A 24,284-nucleotide genomic window follows, 5' to 3' on the forward strand; every position below is an offset into this window, starting at 1 on the left:
TTTTTTTTTTTTTTAAACCCTGGAGCAGTGTTTCTCAACCATGGCGACTTTCAGATGGGTGGACTTCAACTCCCAGAATTCCCTAGCCAGCATGCTGGTTATGGGGATTTCTAGGAGTTGAAGTCCACCCATTTGAAAGTTGCCAAGGTTGAGAAACACTGCTGTGGAGGAACCCTTAAAATGATGTTCACATTTCAGGGAACTGTTGCATAAAAATAATTGTATCTATAATTTTAAAAGTTTTTTAATCATCTCTTGCAGAACCTGGGCAAAGCTTTTGTAATACTGTCAGATAGTTAATGCTGATTAAATTAGCACAATCTACTTGATTGTAATGTAACCCAATCTGGGTCCGTATGATATTGAACTGAAAACTAACAATTTTGCTTAGGTTTGTGGTGCAAAACCATGACCCCTTTTTGGTTCAATGTGATAAGTACAGACGCTGTTCCACATAGTTGCCAGTTCCATGTTGCTTGAGGAAAAGACCCGCACCCTTTGTTGTGTGTCTGATCTCAGATGCAGCTTTTAATTTACATCATGGTGAAAGGCTGATTGTAAAGGAATGTGGAGATGATGCACCTCTTGGAGCAGCTGACCAAGAGACACAAGGCCTCTACTTACTGAGCAGCAATTTTGGAGAAATTTCCTGAAGCACTCAACCAGATGGTTTGCACAGCTCTGATAATGAGCCACAAACCACATTTTAGATAGTGGAAATCTAAAATTGGAAAGAGGAGTCTTTAGGAGGGACTGTTGGACATACAGCAAATCTTCCTGCCTGGGAAGCTAGCTGTGTTTCTTGGAAAAGACTTGTGGGTGGAAATTGTATCCCCTGAGCCTTTCTCTACAAGTGGAAGAAAAAATAATTTTACAGTACTCTATCAGAAAAACAAAAAACAAACCTGTGCCCTCTGCTTGGGGGAGTGAGATTTAGGAAGTGGCTTGTAGCGGATTTACAAAATAAAATCATGAAGTTGTATGCTATTAAAATTCTAGAGCTTTTTATGCTGCAGCTCAACCCCCACAGAATCTTGAACAATTTTGGCTTAGAGGAGGACTGACTCCAGGCACCCTGAGGCACAATATATTTTGCCTGATTATGCCCGCAGAACACCACCTTTTATGAGTACAGCACTGGAGACAAGGGCCTCCTGAAACGTTCAAAAGACTTGTAAGGAACTTGAATCCAATTTGGTAATTTTTCACTGTTTCGGCCCCACTGAACTATGAGTGCTATACTTCTGGATATGCATCCCTACCGCCAGCCCCCACAAATCTCAAGACAGATTTTTGACATGGGATAAGTTTATTTCAGAAAACAAAGCAAGCCCACTGTAGTAACCCACATAGTCCGATTACGAAGTGCAGTGAATTCACTTGTGCCGAACCTGGATAATTGTTTACATATTTGTGCATCTAGTATTTTGACTTATTGCACAGGGGGAAAAAAGAGCTGTGAATAAGACATGCAGATTTAAGGGGAAGGCAAATGCTTTCATTGTGATGAGAAGAATAGTACACAAAATAGAATGGTCCCATAGTTGAGGTAACAAAATAGTTGTCCAAATAATATGAATATGTCCATATATTAAATGCTAAATTTTAAATATGTTTCAGCCAAGGTGCTTTTAAAAAAAACTTCAATCAGCTTCATTTAGAGATGGCAAATCACGAGGAATTTTGTATGCAGTAATCTAACACAACATACAAAAAAGATTTTAAAAACATGTAAAGCGTAGTACACTATCAAAGAGTGAACTCCATAGCTCACCTGCTTTCTTTGTAAACTAAATTAACATTCTTTCACCATAAGTAGTTGGCAATACTGAGTATCAAAAAACACTCCTCGCTTATGTACTGTTTAAAAGAGTTAGATTCAGTATATGCGTTTAATCCATACAGAAAAGGAACAGCAAGGCAATGCTCTCTTGGCCATTCTCACTTGTAGTGCTTTGTAGTTGATTTGCACCTCCTTAATTGGTTAAACAAGAGGATCCACTACACAGCTGGGAACAAAAACAGAACTCTGAACGTTTTGGTTGGTGAAGGTGAATGGCTCCTTCCATGCAATCATTTCTAATGAGTACATGCATGGCGCTGGGCATTTCCATGTGTAGTCATCTCTCATAGTCAACATTCATCATAACTACTGCAATTGTAATATACTAACTAGAAGGCTTACTGTAGTTTGGTCTCATGGCTGTGTCTAATTTCTGTTTCTTTTCTAAAGAATCACAAGATCCCTTAGCAAAACCAATTCTGTATGTTTGCATGTTTTATATGGCTACTCATTTCCAAGAAACTCAATTTCATATGAAAAAAAAATAAGTTACTATGTATAATCTACATGAAGTGATTCACAGTATCACCTATACATCCAATATACATTCTTAGCTCCAGAAAACATTTCAAAATTGCTTGACACAAGCTATTGGGATTGCAGGAGTGAAAAACATGCCTCTTCCATTTATATCTCCAGCTGCTTGAGAGGAGAAAGTCTCCCAGTTAGACATGTTTGTTCCTTATTGAAAAGAGGTTCCATATGGCTGGATGAGACCATCGGTGTTCAGGGTGTATCCTGAATTACTGCACATCCATAAAGAACTCCATTTGGATCAAAGCTGTCGGATCAATTGCTGCTAGTTGGAATTTTTTTCTAGTTTACAGCAGAATAGTGCACATTAACTACTAGGTTTAAAGCCTAGCAGAAATGGAACTAATTCTCTAAGTCAATAGAGAGCAATAAGTGGAGCAATAATTGGCATAAGCAATCTTATTTTTAAAAAATAAAACATGGCACAAGGACAAAAATCGGCTAGACAGCTTCATTTGAAAGAGAACATGAAAACGACATCTGTTAATACTGTAAACTGCAGTCTTCCCACTTCATGGCTGCTCAACAGTTTCTATATCAGAATATTTCAAAGGGCACAAAGATGAGCGGGGGTCCATGGCTGAGTGCATTAGAGGAATATAAACATCGTCCATGTTTGGCATGACAAAAATTTTCTGCAAGGCATAACAATGAGTTAGAATAAAAACTGAATGTAAAGTCAAGTGAACTCAAATTCACTGAACTCATATTTTGGACTTTCCCATCAGGCCAAGTAGAACCCTAAACAGGTTTCTTTGAATCAAGCAATTTCATGGGTCACTAGTAAACTTTCATCTACTTTAAGCATAGATTTGAACAGAGTCATTATGGTATTAAAGCAACACTGCTTTTCAGGGGTTACAAAACCTTACATTCTATTCCATTTCAACAAACTTCACCAATGCATTTTTAAAAAGAGTTGATGCCTATCTGCTGTAGTCCCTTGCCCCCATCATCCCAAATTTTTAAGGGAGATAGCTAGAAATTTGAACAGATATTTCTTTTCAATCTTTCCGTAAATTCATGAGGAACAGTATCCTACAAATATAGTCTGACAATAAAAAGTATGAGCAATACTGTAATCTATTCAAGCCATTTGTTTGTCTCAGGCCAAAACCAGCCTTTCTTTATGAGATTATCCACAATAATATTCCTTCAAATTCTTTGGTATCACTTGAAGGAAACTAAAATCAGGCAGTATCCCTTTACTTAAAAAAACTGGGTACACAAGTTATTTTTTAGTGTTGATATGGCACACTTCGGGTCCAAAGTAAAAAAAAAAAAAGTGTTTTGGGGCACCAGTGGGGTCACTTGGTGCCTCCTTAAATCAAATGCATCTTTTTCTGGAATCATGCAATGCTGTTGAGGCCAGAAAAAGATACAGCTACTTGGAGGAGGCACCAACACGTGCATAGTATGTCCCTACACCTATTTTGATGTATCTTTATGGCTTGGATCCAAAGTGCTGTATGTTCCTATGTGTTTTATCAAAATAAGAACCTGAAATTCTCAGAAGCAATGACTGGTGTTAAACCAATGGGCAGCCATTCAGTGTGTATGTGTGCTTTTTCATCTTAGATACACGCTACCATCATCAAGCATACGGATGGGTTAGCTAATGACATACTTATTATTTTGGCACAGTTAATGGTATTTGAACTACCTGAAATTCTTGTTCCAGTTTCTTCTCTATCCATTCAGTCACATGAACCAAAGTCACTTCTCTTTCACCAAGCTTTGGCCGAGCTTTTAGCTCCAGATAAGGTGGTTTTCGGAAACCATACCTGGAGATAAAGAAAATAATGAAGGTTAAGATGTGTTTCTATCTCATATTTGTCTCCTATATTTTCTCCAAGGCCTCTGGGAGCATATAATCCATGCTCTGCTAAGATGAGACATGTTTATCCAAAGCCATCTTGGGATATTCATGGATGAATTCATGGACAGACATTTTAATTTCTGTCTCCTTAAACCAAGTCCAGCAATGCATCCACTACACAATGCTTCCCAACTCCAATCATGCTGGCTATGAATTCTGGGACTTGTAGTCCCAGTCATCTGAAGGATGAAGGCTAAAGTACCTCATATAGCCTAACCTTCTGCATTTGCTTTTTCAAAGATATGCATTTTCAAGGATTTTGTTGCTGGAGGAGGACTGGAGGCTCTAAACCAGGCCTGCGTAACTCATAGAGGGGAAAGGGTCACAGTGATTAATTAAAAATAATTGCAGGCCACAAAGGAATACCTGGCATGCCAATTAGCTACTTGGCAGCTAGCAGTGGTAGCGGGACTGAAGCTGGTGGCAACAGTGAGGCTTGGAGGTGCTTAGCAATGCATCTTTTGGGACAATAGTGAACTTATTACTTTTTAAAAAATGCCAGCAGGCATATTGTGCAGGGCTAAACTATTGTGTTAAACTAAACAAAATATATATTCCAAGTGAATACCTATTTCAACATAAAAAAATAGTCTCATTTTTCACTCCAGGTCAGGGGTATAGTTTTGTTTCTTCTATGTACCCTGTAAACAAATGTGCCCAGGTTCACAGTATGTCATTTTGAGATCAGATATTTAACAACAATCAGTATTATTGCTGAATTCTAGTACTGAGTTGATACTAGTTACTGAAGAACTTTATGTCCAAAAGATTTTATGTATCTTGACTGAAATTAAGTCCTAATGATATAGCAGTGGGTACTATGTTTCTCTCAAGGATGATCACCGTGAGAAATCAAATCAACACCTACTTATAGTATATTCTTACTTGCCATTAACCCTTTTCCCAATATAATTTAAAATAACTCTATTGCTGGACTGAGACAATATTTTCTGTACTGAACTACACTGTACTCTTCCCAGAAGTTAATTTCCTCAGATTTATTTGAGGACCTCTTTTCAAATATTTTCACTCGAAGAAAATGGAATCCCATCTCAATTAAGGCAGCCAGTGGTGAAGATGTTGCACTGAGGAGGCCGAAGTTCAAGTCCTCACTGAACATGGATCTCACTGAGTTGTTGTGAGAATAAATAAAATTAGGGGCAACCCATGCAAACTGCCTTGAGCCTCCCAGACAAAAAAGGCAAGGTACAAATGTTCAGTGAAATGCTCCTGGATAAATGAAAACGGAACTTCAGTCTCAATTTCATTCTGTATTTCTTCCGAATAAAAAGAAGCACTGAAATTGTTCTCCTTTGGCAATATTGTCAATTATGAGAGAACACTAGAAGAAGCATTGACATTGACCTTTTAATTAATACCTCTGTAGATCCTCATATAGTTCAATATGCTGTTTTACCCAGCAACCTTCTGTATTATTCTGTGTTAAAGGGAGGGGCAGGTAGGGGAAGAGAAAGAGCAGGTGGTAATCTGTCTTTTTGACCTGATTTCTGGTAGGTGCAGCTTTTATTCATGGATGATAAAATTGCTAGACTTTGTTAGCTTTTCAATTTCTGGAAGTTTACAAAATGTATAATGAGAAATGGAATTGTACATTTTTACAATAGATCTCTTTTTGGACGGAAGAGTAATTCAACCATATGAGCAATTTAAAATAAGATCTGGTTCTATTATCTGTGTCAGTAACTGTTCATAGGAATTAATGGCAAAATCCCACACATTTTTTCTCAAAATTAACTCATTTAATCCTGTACAAAATGATACATGTCAGATTGTACTGTATGACTCACACATTGGTCCTGCAATTTTCTAAAAAGGATCCTTACTAAGGATCATGTGAATGCTTGTCAAACTCCATAAGAATGATCACACACTGCAGATCAACTTTCACTTTATAAGCATGTTCTCTTGTGTGACGTCAAACTACATTTTTGCTGCATAATTTTTTATAGTCCATTAGTCAAATAGTGCAGCTTCTTTTCTTTGATGTGTGTGAGAAAAATGGGAAATAGGGGAACTGAAGAATAAAATGTGTTTTCGTGACATTCTTCACAGCACACATAAAAATAAGAAATCTATTTTGACACTTTTGTAAGCTCAAGTGACACGTTATGCATGATGGATTCCAGAATCACAAAACTTCTTAATACACTTACCATATACGATCAGTGGGTGGGGGTGGAATGTTAATTGCTAATGTCCCTTTACACTCTTGTACCTCCACCGTGAGCAGGAGTGGTGTATTTGAGACTTCCTCAATCTTTTTTTTAATGAATTCTGTCTCAGTTGCCTTCTGGAAATATTTTGACTTGGTAATTTTATCCACAAATCTCATTATTTTACTTGTTCGGTGACCTACTCCATACCTTTAAGGGAGGAAATAAGAGGAAGTCATCTAAGTGAACTTCAGCTGTTCCTTAAAAAAACGAAGGTTAATGCTTTGTGATATTCTGTAGCTGAAAATACAACATGTTAAGGGCACAGAATGCCAACCTGCTACTGCAGATTGTGAAGTGTTGTGTATTTGTGCATAAACAGCAAAGACTTACAGTCCTCATGAACAAAAATGAGGATCCAAAAGATCCATAGAGCTGGCTGTGACATTTGCCTGTACTGTAAATCAGAACTAAAATGAAATTCACAAGGAGAATCAGACTTTATTTACTCGTGCATTAAGGATTTTGGTAAAGTGTTCTTGGCCCCAAAAGTTCACTATTACTCTTGGATAGTCCTACATCCTGGCTGGAATTTCTCCCAAATATTTGAGAGCTCTGGCCCAACAGGTTGTTTACCTAGCTGTGATGGACTTTTCAGCCCCAAACTGCAAATCCAAGGATTTAGCAAGAGAATGTACAAATTAACAAATTTTGGGTTTTTCCTTATAGTATTATTATTCTCAACTTTTTATATTATGATTTTGCTGTACTTTTATGTTTATTACTTGGGTATGGATTCCAGTAGATTAGAAATGTGGAATATAAGTGTTAAATATAAGAAAATAAAGGAAGATTGTAATTAAAAGTGTGATCTTTTTCTAAAAATAAGTAAACTATGCCTCCTAGAAATTTGACAATGCTGCTAAGCATAATCTACATAGCACAAAGATAAGTTTTAGTTTAACATCTACTGATTAATCTCTGGATGATCTGCAGTAGATTGGCAAGAATGGCAGACACATAATTATTAAATGACAGTAAAGGTAGTCCTCGAGTTATGATTGCAATTGGGCTGCAATTGCTGCTGCTAAGAGATGCGGTCGTAAAGTGTGATGTCATGTGACTACACTGCTTAGCGATGGCAATCCAGGCAGGCCTGGTTGTCATCGTAACCCAAGACGGGCAGGTCGATAAGCCAGAAGCGGAAGGAGTCCCAGGTGAGGAGTGCAGGGGTGCTGCAGGGGGGTGGGGGAGGCCCATCGGAGGCCATGTGCAAATCAGGGGAGGGGTGCTCAGTGCAGTGCGAGCCCAGAAAGGCCAGGGAATGAGGGTGCAGAGTGCATGCGAGCACAGGGAGGCTGAGGAAAGAGGGTGTGGGATGCATGCGATCGCAGGGAGGCCATGGAAAGAGGACACAGGGTACGTGCATGCATCTGTGTGATCAAAAGGAGACCGTGGAAAAAGAGCACAGGGTGCATGCGTGTGTGTGATTGCAGGGAGGCCATGGAAAGAGGGTGTGGGGGTTCATCTGTGTGAGGGCAGAGAAGCTGTAGAAAGAGGGCACAGGGTACATGCTTATGCCTACAGTGGGGCAAAAAAGTATTTAGTCAGCCACCAATTGTGCAAGTTCTCCCACTTAAAAAGATGAGAGAGGCCTGTAATTTTCATCATAGGTATACCTCAACTATGAGAGACAAAATGGGGGAAAAAATCCAGAAAATCACATTGTCTGATTTTTAAAGAATTTATTTGCAAATCATGGTGGAAAATAAGTATTTGGTCAATATCAAAAGTTCATCTCAATACTTTGTTATATATCCTTTGTTGGCAATGACAGAGGTCAAACGTTTTCTGTAAGTCTTCACAAGGTTTTCACAGACTGTTGCTGGTATTTTGGCCCATTCCTCCATGCAGATCTCCTCTAGAGCAGTGATGTTTTGGGGCTGTCGCTGGGCAACAGGAACTTTCAACTCCCTCCAAAGGTTTTCCATGCGGTTGAGATCTGGAGACTGGCTAGGCCACTCCAGGACCTTGAAATGCTTCTTATGAAGCCACTCCTTCGTTGCCCGGGTGGTGTGTTTGGGATCATTGTCATGCTGAAAGACCCAGCCACGTTTCATCTTCAATGCCCTTGCTAATGGAAGGAGGTGTTCACTCAAAATCTCACGATACATGGCCCCATTCATTCTTTCCTTTACACGGATCAGTCGTCCTGGTCCCTTTGCAAAAAAACAGCCCCAAAGCATGATGTTTCCACCCCCATGCTTCACAGTAGGTATGGTGTTCTTTGGATGCAACTCAGCATTCTCTCTCCTCCAAACACAACGAGCTGAGTTTAGACCAAAACATTCTACTTTGGTTTCATCTGACCATATGACATTCTCCCAATCCTCTTCTGGATCATCCAAATGCTCTCTAGCAAACTTCAGACGGGCCTGGACATGTACTGGCTTAAGCAGGGGGACACGTCTGGCACTGCAGGATTTGAGTCACTGGCAGCGTAGTGTGTTACTGATGGTAGCCTTTGTTACTTTGGTCCCAGCTCTCTGCAGGTCATTCACTAGGTCCCCTCGTGTGGTTCTTGGATTTTTGCTCACCGTTCTTGTGATCATTTTGACCCCACAGGGTGAGATCTTGCGTGGAGCCCCAGATCGAGGGAGATTATCAGTGGTCTTATATGTCTTCCATTTTCTAATTATTGCTCCCACAGTTGATTTCTTCACACCAAGCTGCTTGCCTATTGCAGATTCAGTCTTCCCAGCCTGGTGCAGGTCTACAATTTTGTTTCTGGTGTCCTTCAACAGCTCTTTGGTCTTGGCCATAGTGGAATTTGGAGTGTGACTGTTTGAGGTTGTGGACAGGTGTCTTTTATACTGATAACAAGGTCAAACAGGTGCCATTACTACAGGTAACGAGTGGAGGACAGAGGAGCCTCTTAAAGTAGTAGTTACAGGTCTGTGAGAGCCAGACTTCTTGCTTGTTTGTAGGTGACCAAATACTTATTTTCCACCATGATTTGCAAATAAATTCTTTAAAAAGCAGACAATGTGATTTTCTGGATTTTTTTTCTCATTTTGTCTCTCATAGTTGAGGTATACCTATGATGAAAATTACAGGCCTCTCTCATCTTTTTAAGTGGGAGAACTTGCACAATTGGTGGCTGACTAAATACTTTTTTGCCCCACTGTATGTGTGATCACAGAAAGGTCAGGGAAAGAGGGCATGGAGTATGTGCACGTGTGTATGCGATTACAGGGAAGCCATGGAAAGAGGGCACAGGGTGTGTGTGATCGCAGGGAGGCTGTGGAAAAGAAGGTTCGGGGTGTGTGCAAGCGAAGGGAGGAAAGAGGGCACAGTGTGAAGGGGGAGACTTGCCCCACTGACTTGCGACCTTCCTTGCCGGCTTCCCACTGACTTTTCTTGGAGGAAGCCGGCAGAGAAGGGCAATCCTGTGACTGTAGGATGCCGCAACTGGTCGTAAGTGCAAGCTGGTTGCCAGGCACCCAGATTTTGTTCACATGACTACAGGGGCACTGCAACAGCCAGAACTTTGAGGACCGGGTGTAAGTTCCTTTGCGGTCACTGAACAAATGGTCGTAACTCAAGAATTACCTGTAGTAGCAAGTCCTCTCTGCTGAAATAAAAGAAAAATTAGGAAAATCTAATTCAGCAGATAAAGCAGAATGATGTCTACATATCTCTAATAAAGCTCTTTAAAAACAGTTACAGCAAAATAATTATTTCTGCAACTTCAATCATCTGTTATAGTTACTAAATTATTTATAGTTTTGCTAAGAGGGTGCACTATCTATATGCTTACCCGAACAAACATTTAGATTTCTGTTATCTAAGTGTTTGTTTGGACTAGCATACAGCTATCTTCTGACATTCAGCTAACCAGCAATTCACCAAAATCCATGAGAAATTTCTTTCTGCTTAAAGAACTATATTTCATTCAGCTCAGATTATTCTCCTTTCTTGGTAGCACTCGAAATATACAAGTTGGATATTCTTAAGCACTGAATTTGTTTACTATAAAGGAGCTGCCATGTAAATGAAAATGCTATCATTATCATAATTCTTTCTTGTACCTATTTCATTCTAAATCTTTAATCCAGTAACAGCAGAAAACAGCCATCTGTGAAACCAGACAATAATCTTCATGGATGACTTGTAAATTAATACCAAGGATGGAAAAAACAGCTGCCTCTTATCCCCATTACTTTTTCTACTGATTAGCAAATATAATTAGAATCACCCAATGAGATAAGTCCATTTGGATTACTGTAACAACAAAAAGTATGTAATTATTTCCAGATGATATGGCCTTACTAATTAGTACTTTGAAAACTGAATCACCAAAAGCATTAAAATGATAAACATCATAAACTGGAAGTATTGAAACATTTATAGAGTAAACTCTGAGTTTAAATACCCAATATAGATCAAATTTAATTGGAGACATTGTGTAATGCTTTCAAGGCAAAAGCTACTTCAGAGCATGTGAGGCAAGCATGTAAGACATTCCTGCAACTCCTTAAACAAAACATGTTGTTATTATTGACTGACTTCCCAATTTTTGTAAACTATCCTAATGTGCAGCCTCTGAGTGGTCTGTACCAAATTTAAAATACAATATAAAAACAGAAAGACCTGCAATCAATAGATGGCCCCCAGAAACATTCCATCCTGGTGCAAAGCCCAGGGACATAATATTGTTTTAACAACTTCAGGAGTGTCAGAAGGGAAGGGGCTGCTAAAATCTTCAGAGGCAAGGAGTTCCAAAGTGCAGGGCCACAACAGAGAAGGCCCTGCTGTCTGGCCCATGTTCTTCTCGTCTCAAATACAGTAGGAAGTCTTTGATTCCAAGCACTACACAGCCCTACTATGGAATGATATAACCACTAATATAACCATTCTGTATATGTATGTGTGTGCGTGTATACACACGCAAACTGGATTTTTTATCGTTATAGAACAGTGTTCTGGGAGTTGAAGACCACACATCTGAAAGTTGCCAAGGTTGAGAAACACTGTTATAGAAAGACTGAGAAGTCAGCTTTTATGGATTGGCTAAACATGGAAGAAAGATGCACCACTGTTGATAATGCAAGCAGTGGGCAGGGCACAAAAAGGCAAAGACTCACCCTTCTGCTCCTGGTACTAAAGTCTTTTCGTTTCCTGTTGCTTCTGGAGCATCATCTTCCTCTGAGGATCCTGCACTAGAAGATTCTTCATCGCTGTCTGCAAGGCAATACGCCCTTGGCCTGGAACTGAAAGGAGGGATACATGTCAAGATGGAAGCAGCGCTTCATTAATCCTGGTCAGGATAGCTTTTTTATGCCTTAGGCAATTAGAGACTCTTTCCACCATTCATGGCTGTCTCTCCAGTTTGCTTTTAAGTGCACTGGAGATCAGACAAAGGGTAGAAATGAAGTTGTACATAAATCTGCTTTCCCTGAACACAACTGTGCCAAACTTTGCTTAAAATGAAAGGAAGCTGGTTTTAGTATCCTACATGCAGTCAAACGAAATGTCAAATAAATTAAAGACATATAAAGATGCATCTCTTTCATACCTAACTTCCCGATATGATGGAATACAATGTTGGCATTTTATAATATTAAGATGATGATGGTGAGAAACGTGGCATGTTCTTTCATTTTTTAAACTTAATGGGATATGCTTCTGAGGCCCAAATGAATTGCTGTATGAAAAGTCAGAATTGATTTTGTAAGTGCTGCATGCTTCCAGAAGAATATACATTCCTTCCACTGTCTCTTTAACACATACACACCTAGCCTATTACCCCTATACCCACAGTTGAGTCCTAGCTGCCTTTAACTCTAGGCCGCTAGCAATAATGGAATTAGAAATATTCTAAACAAGACATGGTAAATAAATGCAAAAGACAGTCTCAGATTCAAAGCATGTCTGAAATGCTAATGGGCCTAAAATGATTCAGAACAAAGGAACAGTTTCCATAGGGCTTGGGACTTCTTTGCGGGATTTCTTGAATTTAAAGTTGTCTTTAAAAAGAAACAGAGTTGATTCTATATGATGCCGGGAGAAGAGATTTCCTCTTGGACCTCTTTAAAGGGGAGACTTACAGAATGCATGCATAATACTGAGTGTCTGTATATGTCATCAACAGCTTTTCCTGGGAGTGAAATCTATTCATAATCAGTTCTTGAGAGAACCTTCTTTAAAACTTGTTAAGTGGGAAAGTTAGAAAGATGGACAATGCCTTCAGCCAAATTTGATTTGGAGCAACCTCAGGATTCTTCCTAGCTGAGAATGGACTCCTTATTTTCTTTGTGCAAAACAGAGAAAATGCTTTTGCAAAATCTGTGCAACTGCCTATCTATTAGCTGATTACATAATGCACCCCGTAAGTATCTGATGAACTTTTAAAAACAAAACAAAACACTGCTCTATAAAAATTCAACCACTACAGAGTAAAGATTGTCCAACTAGGATTGTTAAACTTTTTCTTGCCAATAATCTCTTTTGCCTCCCATAATTCCCCAAGATAGTTTTCCCTTGGGTTGGATTTGGAACCTTTCTAGATAAAAGAGGTAAGAGGGACAATTAGGAATAGATACCACAAAGGAAGAAAAAGTTTAAGCATCCCCACCACCACTAATCCCCCCTGAAACAACTTTTCTGTTTTATTTAAAGTATTGCAGCTTGATATGTATTGTACATAACATGTATTTAGCCCCTTGCACAAGCCCCTAGGAATAAATTGACACTTAGCTTGCGGAAAGCTTCATGCTTCAGTATTATGAACAGAGAATCTCTCATTCTTTCTCTCTCCATTACACACACACGCATACGCACACCAATAACAATTTATAATCCTCTATCAAGGTGCAGCACAGATCAAAAGAAAAACAGAATAGCTAGAAAATTCCATCCAGTAGAATTACGACAAAGCTTAACAAACCAAATATTCCAAATGAAAACAAATCAAATGCAACAACCATATAAATTTAAGAAACATCCTCAATACAGCAGAGTGTACCTCCATCCATAATTAATGTAAAACAATTACTAGCTTGAAAACTACCAGTCTTAATGAGAGTAAATAATAAGGCCCCGTATTAGCCCACCAGTCAAATATAAAGATTTTTAATCTCCCTTTAAAAGCTGTCAAGCTTTCACATAGACAAAAGGAAAGAGGGAACTGATTCCTAAAAGCCCAGAGACTGGAGACTGTGACCCTGGAATTACAACCCCGATAAGCACAGATATTTGGGGAGGTCAAACTGTTGCCGGATCCTACAAATACTCATCAAAGGAAAATTTGCAATCCTCACTGTAAGAAAACTACCACCCTAATCCTAACCATCTGGAAGAGAGAGGCCTAAAAAACAATTGTTCCATAACCTGTCATTTCTCCGTAACTTCTATGCCAATCCAATAAGAAAGAGTTTCACTCAAAAATTATATGATCAAAACCTCATATCCTTCAGTGATGTCCACAGCAAACCATGCTAACATAAAAATGTTAACACAGGCATGGTGACCATCACTCAAACGTTAAGTATTTGCATCGTGATGTCCTGTAATAAATATATTGCATTGTGATGTCTGATTTGTTACAGCAATGAGTGTGATGATATGGTCACACATGTGCCATCATTAGCCTCCCCTGCCTTAGAAATTAGGTCAGATTTTTGTATCTCACTGCAGTATGACAAATGTTCCTATAACTGCCTGGGAAAACTAATACTCTATTCCAGCCTGCCAAATTTTATTGATTGTTATGAATACTTCTTTCCCACTCTCCAGAGCTTCACCTGCTGCTCCAGAATGATTTACATGACAGTGTCTAGCAACTGTCAACTAGGGCAGCAACATTCTTGTCCATCTTCCAATCTATTCACAGCATACCTCTTGGTCGTTTTTCAAGGATTCCAAATTCTTCTGTTCACTAGGCCAGATTTAATAGAAAGCAGGAGCCACTGCAGACAGTAACTGTAGTTTGGAGTTTCAGGAACTGCTTCTGTAGGTTTTTCTGAATCTATGACATTCTTATAGTCTTTGCCATAAGACAGTAGGAAATCCACCACTAATCCAACCAAATTATTTTTCCCTTGTTGTGTCTATTTGGTAATCTGTGCTATCATCTTGTGTTTTAAACCAAGGATAAAATAAATGCATTAACTTTCAATTCTGTCCTTCAAAAAGCTAGCTAGGTTCTAATCCCCATTCAGCCACAGAGATCTGTGGTCACTCTTTCAGCCCAATCGACCTCAACCTTATTGTCGTCCAGAATATAATGAAGGAAGAATCCCATATACACTGTCTTGAGCTTCCAGGGAATAAATGCAATACTGTAAATAAATATCCTTGTTACCTTTTAATTCATTATGATGTCTCCAATAGCAAGAAAAATACTTCAGAATGTTAAAAACTTTCTTATAAGTGTTCAAATTTTTCTTTAAAGCCATAAAGAAGGAAAAGCAGTGTCCTGCAATAAAATATTAAACATCTCTGGCCATAAGCACCCAACCATGAAGGAAAGGGGCTATTCATAGGATTTTCTGGTATTAATAGATCAGAATAGCACCGAAAGCTGCATTATTATTTGTACTTTGGCACCTTCAAGATTTAGCACATGATTTTCTTTGCAGACTTCAGAAGGTTAGCTCTGAAAGGTCTTTTAAAAAATATTCAAAAGTTAGGAGCTTTCATACATATCATTCTACCCATGGCTCAATCTTTCCAGACTTACTGCTTTACACTGCAGGTGGGAATAAGCTAGATATTTAGACACGAGTAGAGAAAAACTAGAGCGATGGAACTGCACCTTCCTCAAGCAGTATCAGTAGTACTAGAGAAGTACCACTTGTAATGAGTGATGTTTGCCACCAAACATAAAGAGGACACCCTCCTCCGATCCTCATCACCTCCACAGACAGACGTACTTCAGACATTCCAAGAACTGTGGAAAGAAAACGCATCTATTTAAGACTCCCCTTCTTCTATTACTTCAGGAACTGCTGCAGTGACTCCAGCTAGAACTAGAATCCAGCACATACAAATCTGAAGTGTGGAAATCATACAGCTTTGATCAAGCATTTGAGAAGGCTATTATAAGTGCATTAAAGCTCATTATCAAGAAATACTGGTTCCAATGAACTGACCGCTCCACATCCAGACTGTAGCAAATACACTGTACAGTGCTTTCAGCAATGGGAAAACTAAAAACCCTTCAAATTCAACTGATTTATTTAAGAAAACCTTCTGAATGTTTCAGCACTAACAGAATCAACACTCTACAAGGAATGGGATGATATGACACATACCACTCACCAGAAAAAATCCACAGATTGACGAATCCAAATATTATTAAAAAGAAAAGAAAATGAAGGGGAAATAAAAACAAATTTAAGTTAGAGAAGAAACAGTATAGAGAAATTTCTGGCTAATCTCAATTAAGACACTTTATTTGGCCAGCAGGAAGTAAACAGAATTAGTTGACCTTTTTAAAAAGTGTATTTTGTTAGGTCACATAGCACAATCTGGACTATTATTAAAGTATCATATACACTGATTGTGAAAACATAAATGAAAATATATATCTGCCAAGATCTTATTTCTTTAAAAAGTACATGAAAAGTCAACCTTTTTTTGGGGGGGGGGGAGGTAAAAATTTACACCACTGCAGAGTTATATGAAACGTAGATTTAGCCACATCTAGTATCAACATAGACAGGAGAAGCTAGCTAGCTAACATATAAGAATATGAAATCAACAGGGAAGGATCAGAGAGAAAAGTAATTTAAAAATTAGTCACAATTCATCCATAATATGACCTGTTTATTTCCATTTTTATTAAACCACAGTGCACAAGGCCTGGGGCTCCCAGGGGACTGGGGAGATTTTACGATGGCTCCCTTATTAATTTTATCCCCTCCTGTTTTGGGTGTTTTTACAGTTTTTATGTGTAATTGTTTTTATGTGTTTATTTTTTAATTGTTGTACGCCACCCAGAGTCATCTTGTGTGAGATGGGCGGCTATAGAAATATGATTGATAGATAGATAAATGTACACACGTTCGTTGATTGTTGCATGTCTGCATGCCTTGAGTTACTTAGCCATATTCTGTAGCAGTACTGTCTTTCCTAAGAGCGTTGGAGCTGTGCCAACAGCAAAATGTTTTTCCCCCTCCATTTAATGCAGGGTGTGTGTATGACAGCTTTTCTGCAGTTTGCCCATCCTCCTGCAAGACAGATAAGTAGGGCTTCCAGCAGGAAAACAGAAAAACAGCGTAACAGGGGAACCGAACACATGTGAGAATTTAAAATCACATCTAAACCTTAAGCAAAGGCCAGAACAGGAGATGAGGAGGAAGTGGGGAGAAGGAAGAAAGCAGAGAGAAATGGTGCCTTGTCGCGTTTTGCAGCCAGTCGAAATTTAAAGCGGTCTGAATATACATTCCGCTGCCACAGATGCACAGATACTTATATTTCAGAGCCAGTTTGGTGGGATGGTTAAGGCAGAGGTCTTCAACATGCGCTGTGGCCCACTGAACTCTTTCCTACAGCCCGCAATGGCTCAAAAAGGTAAGGTGCTGCTGGAACCCAAACCCTGCTGGACCAGCTCTGCAGACCCCTGCTCTCTCCTGCTGCCATCATTACCGTTATCATATTTTTATCCCACCTTTTTCATATATAACTCAAGGTGGCGAACATATCTAATACCCCTGCCTCCTATCTTCCCCACAGCCACCCTGTGAGATGGGTTGGGCTGAGAGAGAGGGACTGGCCGAGAGCCACTCAGCCGGTCTCCCTGCTTAAGGGAGGACTAGAACTCATGGTCCCCGGGTTTCTATGCCAGCACCTTCACCACGCCACACTGGTTCTCGGTCTTGCTGCTTTGCCTCATGTGCAGGCACTGCGCTGGCATGTGATAGTCGTGTAGGTGCACAGAGGAAACACTGATGGTGATGTTGCCATTCGTCTGTATGAACTGATCCCGGGTGGGATGTAGAATAACACAGCGGTGAGGTGTGGAACAACAGACAGCTCAGAGACTGCAGCCACGCGATACAACATTTTACTGTTTTATAGTAGGCAACATGTTTTTGCCTCTATTAGCATAAAAATGCCATTTAATTTAATAATTATAATAAGTATTAATTATAATACATTATTTTAATTTAATAAAATTAATACTTAGCGGATATTCATATTTAATCTTGGTTGCATTTTTGCACGTGTATGAGTGCGGCCCACTGATCAGTACCTTTATGAAATGTGACCCCCATATTTGAGAGCCTGGGTTAAGGTGCTGGATTAGCGACTGGAAGACTGAGTTCTAGTCCTCCCTTAAGCGTTGATAATGGCTGGGAGACTTTGGACTAGTCACTTTCTCTCAACCCAACTCACCTCAGAGGGTGATTGTTGCAGGGAAAATAGGAGGAGGGAGCATTATACACACCACCACACTGAACTGTATGCAATAAAGAATGTATTGTATATAAATCTAATGAGTATAAATATAAAATATTTATTATAAATCTAATAAATATAAATATATTTATGTAATTGTAAATAATATAAATCTAATATAAATAAAATTAAAAGGTTTACCTATTTTATCCATTTCACATACTCCTTATCAGGACTGTTGTTTGGTACTTCCTTGCCTTCTTCAATCTCAGCCTGAGGAGAGTAGTTACTCGGCTGAGTAATTAACATTTGTTCAGTAAACTGTTATAAATGCTTGGATTAATTGAACTCTAACACAACAAGACTAATTATGAGGTTGGTATTGTTTGTCCCACAGGAGGCCCCAAAACTGAACAACAAGCACATGTCAGCTGGATGACTTTGGGCCAATCACTTTCTCTCTCAACCCAACCCACCTCACAGGGCTGTTGTGGGGAAAATAGGAGGCAGGAGTATTAGGTATGTTTGCTATCTTGAGTTAAATATTAAAAAAGGTGGGATAAAACAACAACAGCAACAATAATAATATACAAAAGGCTCATCAACACATTTTGAGCCAGCCTTTAACAAAATTAAACTACATACAATAGCTTCCACATAAAGTATTACTACATTCACTATAAAGAATTCATTGGGTTCTTTTATGGATAAAAGCAGAAAGTAAATCGTACCAATCTCTTTCTGAACAAAAATTTAACTAATAACAATATTCCTTACCCTTCTTTACCAAATTCTCCAGATTTTAATGCTTCACCCAGGGGTTCTTTCCCAAGTTTGGTCAAATTCATCTTTGTCTCGAGGGTCATCAGAAAAGATCCATTGTAGGATATTTCCAAGTCAATCCAAAGTCCTAGAATTGTTGGGAGAATATAATTTTAAGCTTAAGCAACAAATATTGGGAAAAATTTGTCACAGGATGCAAATGCACATGTGTACCCAGATTGTTTCCACCTCCTCTTTAGAAGTCAAGGCTGATTATATAAGGGGGCTACATTATATAAGTCAGCAGATTTATAAACGTTAGCACTTTAATTGGTATAGTGTTGGTATCTACTATGCAGATCTTAGTATCAGATGATGTTTCAAAATCCTAAGAGTTTTTAGAAAATAAGAGAATGATTTTCTCTCAAAAAGAGACCAGCTAAAGAGGTTTCACTTTCACTTTTTAAATCTTAAGATATCTGATGACCAGTTTTTATTCTATGATACACTATTGTTCAAATCATAAAATTCATAGATTGCTAGCTTGTGACAGTGAAGTCTCCAAAGTGACACAGGCAAAAGAATTTTATGACGCATTCAGACAGTAGGAAAACAGAATGTGAACTCAGCTGAGGCAAGTGTGCACTCAACCTTACATTCATTCATTCTTGAGCTGCTGGATATCTGCATTTCAGTGTGGATAAGAGGCAAATCTATTCAGAAGGATGGAAATAGAATATTTTCTACACTGCACACTGGAGTAGCACTACTTACATTATATGGAGGATCTTTGCATAAAAAGTAGGCTACCCTAGATGTAAGTCTATGCTATTTTTTTTTTCCTTCTACAGCAGAGGTAATCAACTTTTTTCCTCTTTGGGCTGCAAGGGAATATGGTAGATGATGTGATGATGTCATCGGAGTCAGTGGGGTTGCAATTTTTGGACCATTTAAATTTACATTGGTGGCAGTTAAATTAAAAAAAATTGTAAAAAGAGTTTAAAAATTGAACCACTGAAAATTGCTATTTTGCCACTTAATTTCAGTAGCATAATCTTCGAAAGTTGTAAATCAAGAGAGATCTTCTTGCTACAAATTGCCCATCCCTGTTCTTAATATTGCATTCAACAGTTCTAAAAACATCCCAATCTTGGCTTCCAGTTTTCTCCAAAAATTCCCCCCACACTGACTATCCTTATGAACCCATCTTAAGCAGCAGTTAAAAAGCCTGAAAGAAGAAACTAAACTCAGAAAGTCAGCTGCACGTGAAAGCTGCCCACACCGCCTTTGACAATGTTTCAGCGCCACAACCTGGATCCTGTCACCTGCTATGAATTCCATAGGGGGGCATTCATCTGTCTGAGACAGACTAGCAATAACCTGCTTGCAACTGCTTGTAATTGTACTGTTCTGATCTGTATGTAATATCCTGCAATTATATAGGGGAAAACGTTAGAGAGCATCTGCGAGACAGAGAGATAAAACAGCCACATAACAGACTCAAAACATTTTTCCTATCTTGCTGAAGAAGACAGGAAATGAAAAGGATCAGCATTTCAGAGCATCTGCAGCAGATTATTTACAATCAATTGTGAGGAAGCCTGTTCGTTTACAGCAAACAAAACACACAAAACTGCTGAGGGAGGGGACACTTTAAAATGGGATATCCACAGCCAAATACATCTAGTGCGGATGTGCAAAACTTATTCCTTAATTTCCATGTCATAATTTTGGCTATTAAAAAACACTATGTGGAACATTTCTAATACTTTTGTTTTAAAGAATATCAGGTCTGGATGCATGAACATGTTCAGAGGGAAGCCACTGGCATAATGCTTAAGATGTCTGTCTAGGTTCAAATGTACCTTCCAGTCTCAGCCCTACCTATTTCTGGCCAATCATATATTCTCTCCAGCAAGCCCAGGGTGGTTACTGCAGGGGTAAAATGAAGAGAAATCCCCAAGTAAACTCCCACTAAAACCATGGGATATAAATCCAAGAAATAAATAATAAACTGGGACAGGTGTGCTGTAATAAAAACTCAGGTGTGTTTACTCCAAAATACCTCAAAGATTTATCTTAAAATAATCCTAGTAAAGGATTATTTACTAGGATATTACACTGAAGCACAGTGCCTGGCCCAAAGGCATCTAGTCTCCTTCTAAGTCCACATTTTCTCCCTTATAATTAACTACTTATGATATTTCCACCAAAGCATTCCTAAATTGAATATGCTGCAGTTTCACAATTAGGATAGCTTTTCAACTCTACAGTTGAAAGTGCCCTCTTTTCTTTCATCTAAATGCACATCTAATGGAGACAACAGGCTCTTTAATGATGTTATCATGTGATATTATATTGCTTGCCCCTGAAATCTCTGTCAAAGTTTCAATTTCTTTGGACAAACAATTCATGCTGGGTCTCAATAATAACCAGGTTAAAGAGTAGTCACAAATTGCTCTACAAGGGAAGGGGGATTCCTACTGCAGTAAACTGAATGAACTAATTCGTAAATAGTGTGTATCACACTATTTTTTCAAAATGAAAAAAGGTATTGCTTTAAAAAACCCACTATCTTGCAGTAAGAGCAGACTGAGATCTATTTCTATGATAGGATGGAAACAAAAAGGGGTCATTCAAACTACAATTTTGTTCTTCTGAGTTCATTAATTTGTACTCAGGTACTGTTTTGATAACTGAATACTGCCTTAATATAAAGTAACAGATATGAATAGAGCCTACTTGATTAGTCTCTACCAAAATAGACCCACTGGTCAAGAACAAAAAAATACATTTTTTCCTGTGATTTCAGTTGGTGAAATTGTCAAATTTCTCCTGTAGCTATATCCTAATGCTTTCATTTATGTAATCAGCAAGCTCCAAGTACCAATTCTTTTTAATAACATAATCAAATTAAACAAAGATAACAATTCAAGGAGATCACTGGTGATATAATTTTTCCATTCATGACCAATCCAAATTTTCCAATATCAGAGACACCACAGGCAATAAGATGCAGTTGTGCTGTTAATCTAGCTGAATATTTTATGTCCTCTTATTAAATTAAAAACAAAAACAAAAACTGCTGTGCCTTGTTTTTACTGGGTAAGCAGTAAAATAGTCCTAGGTATGGACAATACCTAGGACTATTACCTTTTCCCACAGAAAGTCCATCTTATATGCAATTATGTTAGAGAACAACATATGGAATGCTGCCCATCTAAAAAAAAATTCTTGCATTCTGTCTCAGAAACAAATACCACATTAACCATCTACCAGTCCAGCAAATTTTCTTCTGGCTCAGTCACAGTATGTGCTGCCACAGAAATCACAAAATAGTTAGGAAAGATGTTCCCATTTCTGTGCAAAGCATAAACCATAATATATTGAGTGGAAATTAAAAGAGGAGCTCAAGTTTGAAAGCTCCCTTTCAAAAATTCATTTAAAATGATAGAAGAAAATACTAATATCTACCCTTCTCAATCAAATAATTCCCCATCTCTAATGGATACATCTAGGTAGCAACAGAAGAGAATGAATGTAGCTCAGGATTGAACTGCGGAGTCCTTGGTGCTCTCTGAGCTTGGTTGTTTGTTTGCAGACATTTCAATACCCAACTAAGTAACATCATCAGTGTAAGTGTGGGGTTTGCTTTATATACAGTAGCTTGTCCTGCTAGTTTTGGTGGGGGTGTGGTTTTTTAATACCCTAATCAAGGAACTACCAAGGAGAAAACCTAGTTGGGTAATGAAATGTCTGCAAACAAACAACCAAGCTCAGAGAGCACCAAGGACTCCACATCTAGGTAGATAAACAATTCAAAGACATGAACTGTTTTCCTTGTGGATTAAAAAGACCATATAAACCAAGTAAACGGAAGCTCTACACAATGAAGCACTCAATTCAAGTAGCATTTACATACACAGCTACTCCCCCATTTATTTATTTATTTGCTAACAAGATTTCTAGCCCAACCCAATCCCAAAAGGAGGGGCAAACAGTGAAAACAAAGCAGCAACCAAACAACATGTGTTAAAAAAAACCCTACCCAGTCACAGTACTTCCAATCGTCTCAGATGAAAGGCACCATGCAATAGGATTCCCCCCTTTTTTTTCAAAATGCAGGGAGGGTTAGGGACATGCCTACTGGGGGGGCAGAATTTGATAAAGTGGGAGCTGTTCCCAGAAAAGGCTGCTGCCTTGTTCACACCTCATGTACGTTGCAAAGAGGGGGGAAATCTAACAGGACCTCTCTAGATGATGGGACCTGATAGGCAGGTTCTATTTGGGCAAGGCACTGCTTGAAATAACCCAGTACTCCACTATGTAGACCTTTAAAGGTAACCTGAGCACTCTGAATTGGGCTTGGAAGCCTACTGCTAATCAGTGCAGCACGTTTAAATAGCTGCTCTTCTACACTGTGGTAGCGTCCCACCAGCAACCTCCCTGCTGCACAAGTGCAGCTTGTGTGTTGTTTCCAAAGACAGCCCCATGCCTAAAAACATGTTATAGTAGTAGAGTCCTTGGGGTTCTCTGATCTTGGTTGCTTTCTTGCAGACGTTTCATTACCTGACTAGGTAGCATCTTCATTTCAGTTAAAATTAAAATTGAATGCAATACCTTTATAATCAACGCTAGGCTTATAGGCTTGAAGGATTTTCGGCAGTGCAATTCCCATGTCCAGTTCAGTTAGTGTTAATTCATTCATGAAGTATGGCAGCTAGAAGGAAAAAAAAAATAGAATAAAGCCACATTTTCTGTCTTTCATGGTGTTTGAATGATTGGCAGTGCCTGCTGCAGACATACATCCAGGGCCACATTAAGATCCTGAGAGGCCCCTGGAAGCAATAATCCGGGTTATTAAAATATTCCCTGAACCTTTACTTATCAATAAATCACAATAAGTATATGCATAATAAAGTACTAACAATATCTTAAATATATATATATATATATATATTAATTTAACTATTACTTTTAATATTTTTTGAAAGTTAAAACATTTCCATAGCACCCCTCCCCACCCCCCTGCAAAGTTTTGTAGGCCCTGGGCACTGTACCTATGACCAAGGAATAATACAGGCATTCCTCCATTCCAGTCACTGGGCAGTGCCCTTCACAACCATTTTCATTTGGGCTACAGGAGAGGCCAGACACCTGGAGGCACCTGCCCATGTAATGCCTAACCTGCATTTTGCAAAGCGCCATTCAGGCATTATATGGGCTCATATATACAGTGGTATACTGGTCTTTTGAAAGGTTGCTAGAATGTTTCCTAAATCCATGTTCATCAGTCTTTCAAAAGATTGGCAGACTTGTCTGTTAAAAAAAAAAAAAAAAGTTCCAGGTTGATTTAAACTAGAAGGACGTATATCACTGACTCTCAAATGAGGTGTGTGTGTGTGCGCAGGCGCACCCCCCCCCCTTTGAATCAGTGTTGACTCCTGGTGACTGCCTGGATAAATCTCTGCAGTTTTCTTGGCAACATTTTCAAAACTGGTTTGCCATTGCTTTCTTCCTAGGGCTGAGAGAGAGTGACTGACCCAAGGTCACCCAACTGGCTTTGCGCCTAAGGCACGACTAGAACTCTTGGTCTCCTGATTTCTAGCCTGATGCCTTAACCATTGCACCAAACTGGCTCTCTTGTCCCAAATGAGTACACTACAGGTTTTCTGATGCTTCTTCT

General features: G+C 38.9%; 1 protein-coding gene across 3 annotated transcripts in view; it reads right to left on the minus strand.

The window, feature by feature from the left end:
* Positions 1–1,263: 1,263 nt before the first annotated feature.
* TEX2 (testis expressed 2) overlaps positions 1,264–24,284 on the minus strand; it is a 100,173-nt gene continuing 77,152 nt past the window's right edge. For all 3 annotated transcript variants that reach the window (XM_088138263.1, XM_088138262.1, XM_007434621.4), the window contains exons 7-12: positions 23,219–23,318; positions 18,614–18,746; positions 11,578–11,703; positions 6,431–6,640; positions 4,041–4,161; positions 1,264–3,012 (exon numbers count right to left, since the gene is read on the minus strand). In XM_088138263.1, the coding sequence (XP_087994389.1) occupies positions 2,890–3,012; positions 4,041–4,161; positions 6,431–6,640; positions 11,578–11,703; positions 18,614–18,746; positions 23,219–23,318 (813 nt within the window). In that variant the 3' untranslated portion in view covers positions 1,264–2,889. The remainder of the gene's footprint in view (positions 3,013–4,040; positions 4,162–6,430; positions 6,641–11,577; positions 11,704–18,613; positions 18,747–23,218; positions 23,319–24,284) is intronic.

This window comes from Python bivittatus, unplaced genomic scaffold (assembly GCF_059951505.1).
Source record: "Python bivittatus isolate LINGU-HERP-01145 unplaced genomic scaffold, Pbiv_v1 ctg000220_np1212, whole genome shotgun sequence".
NCBI classification, from domain to species: Eukaryota; Metazoa; Chordata; class Lepidosauria; order Squamata; family Pythonidae; genus Python; species Python bivittatus.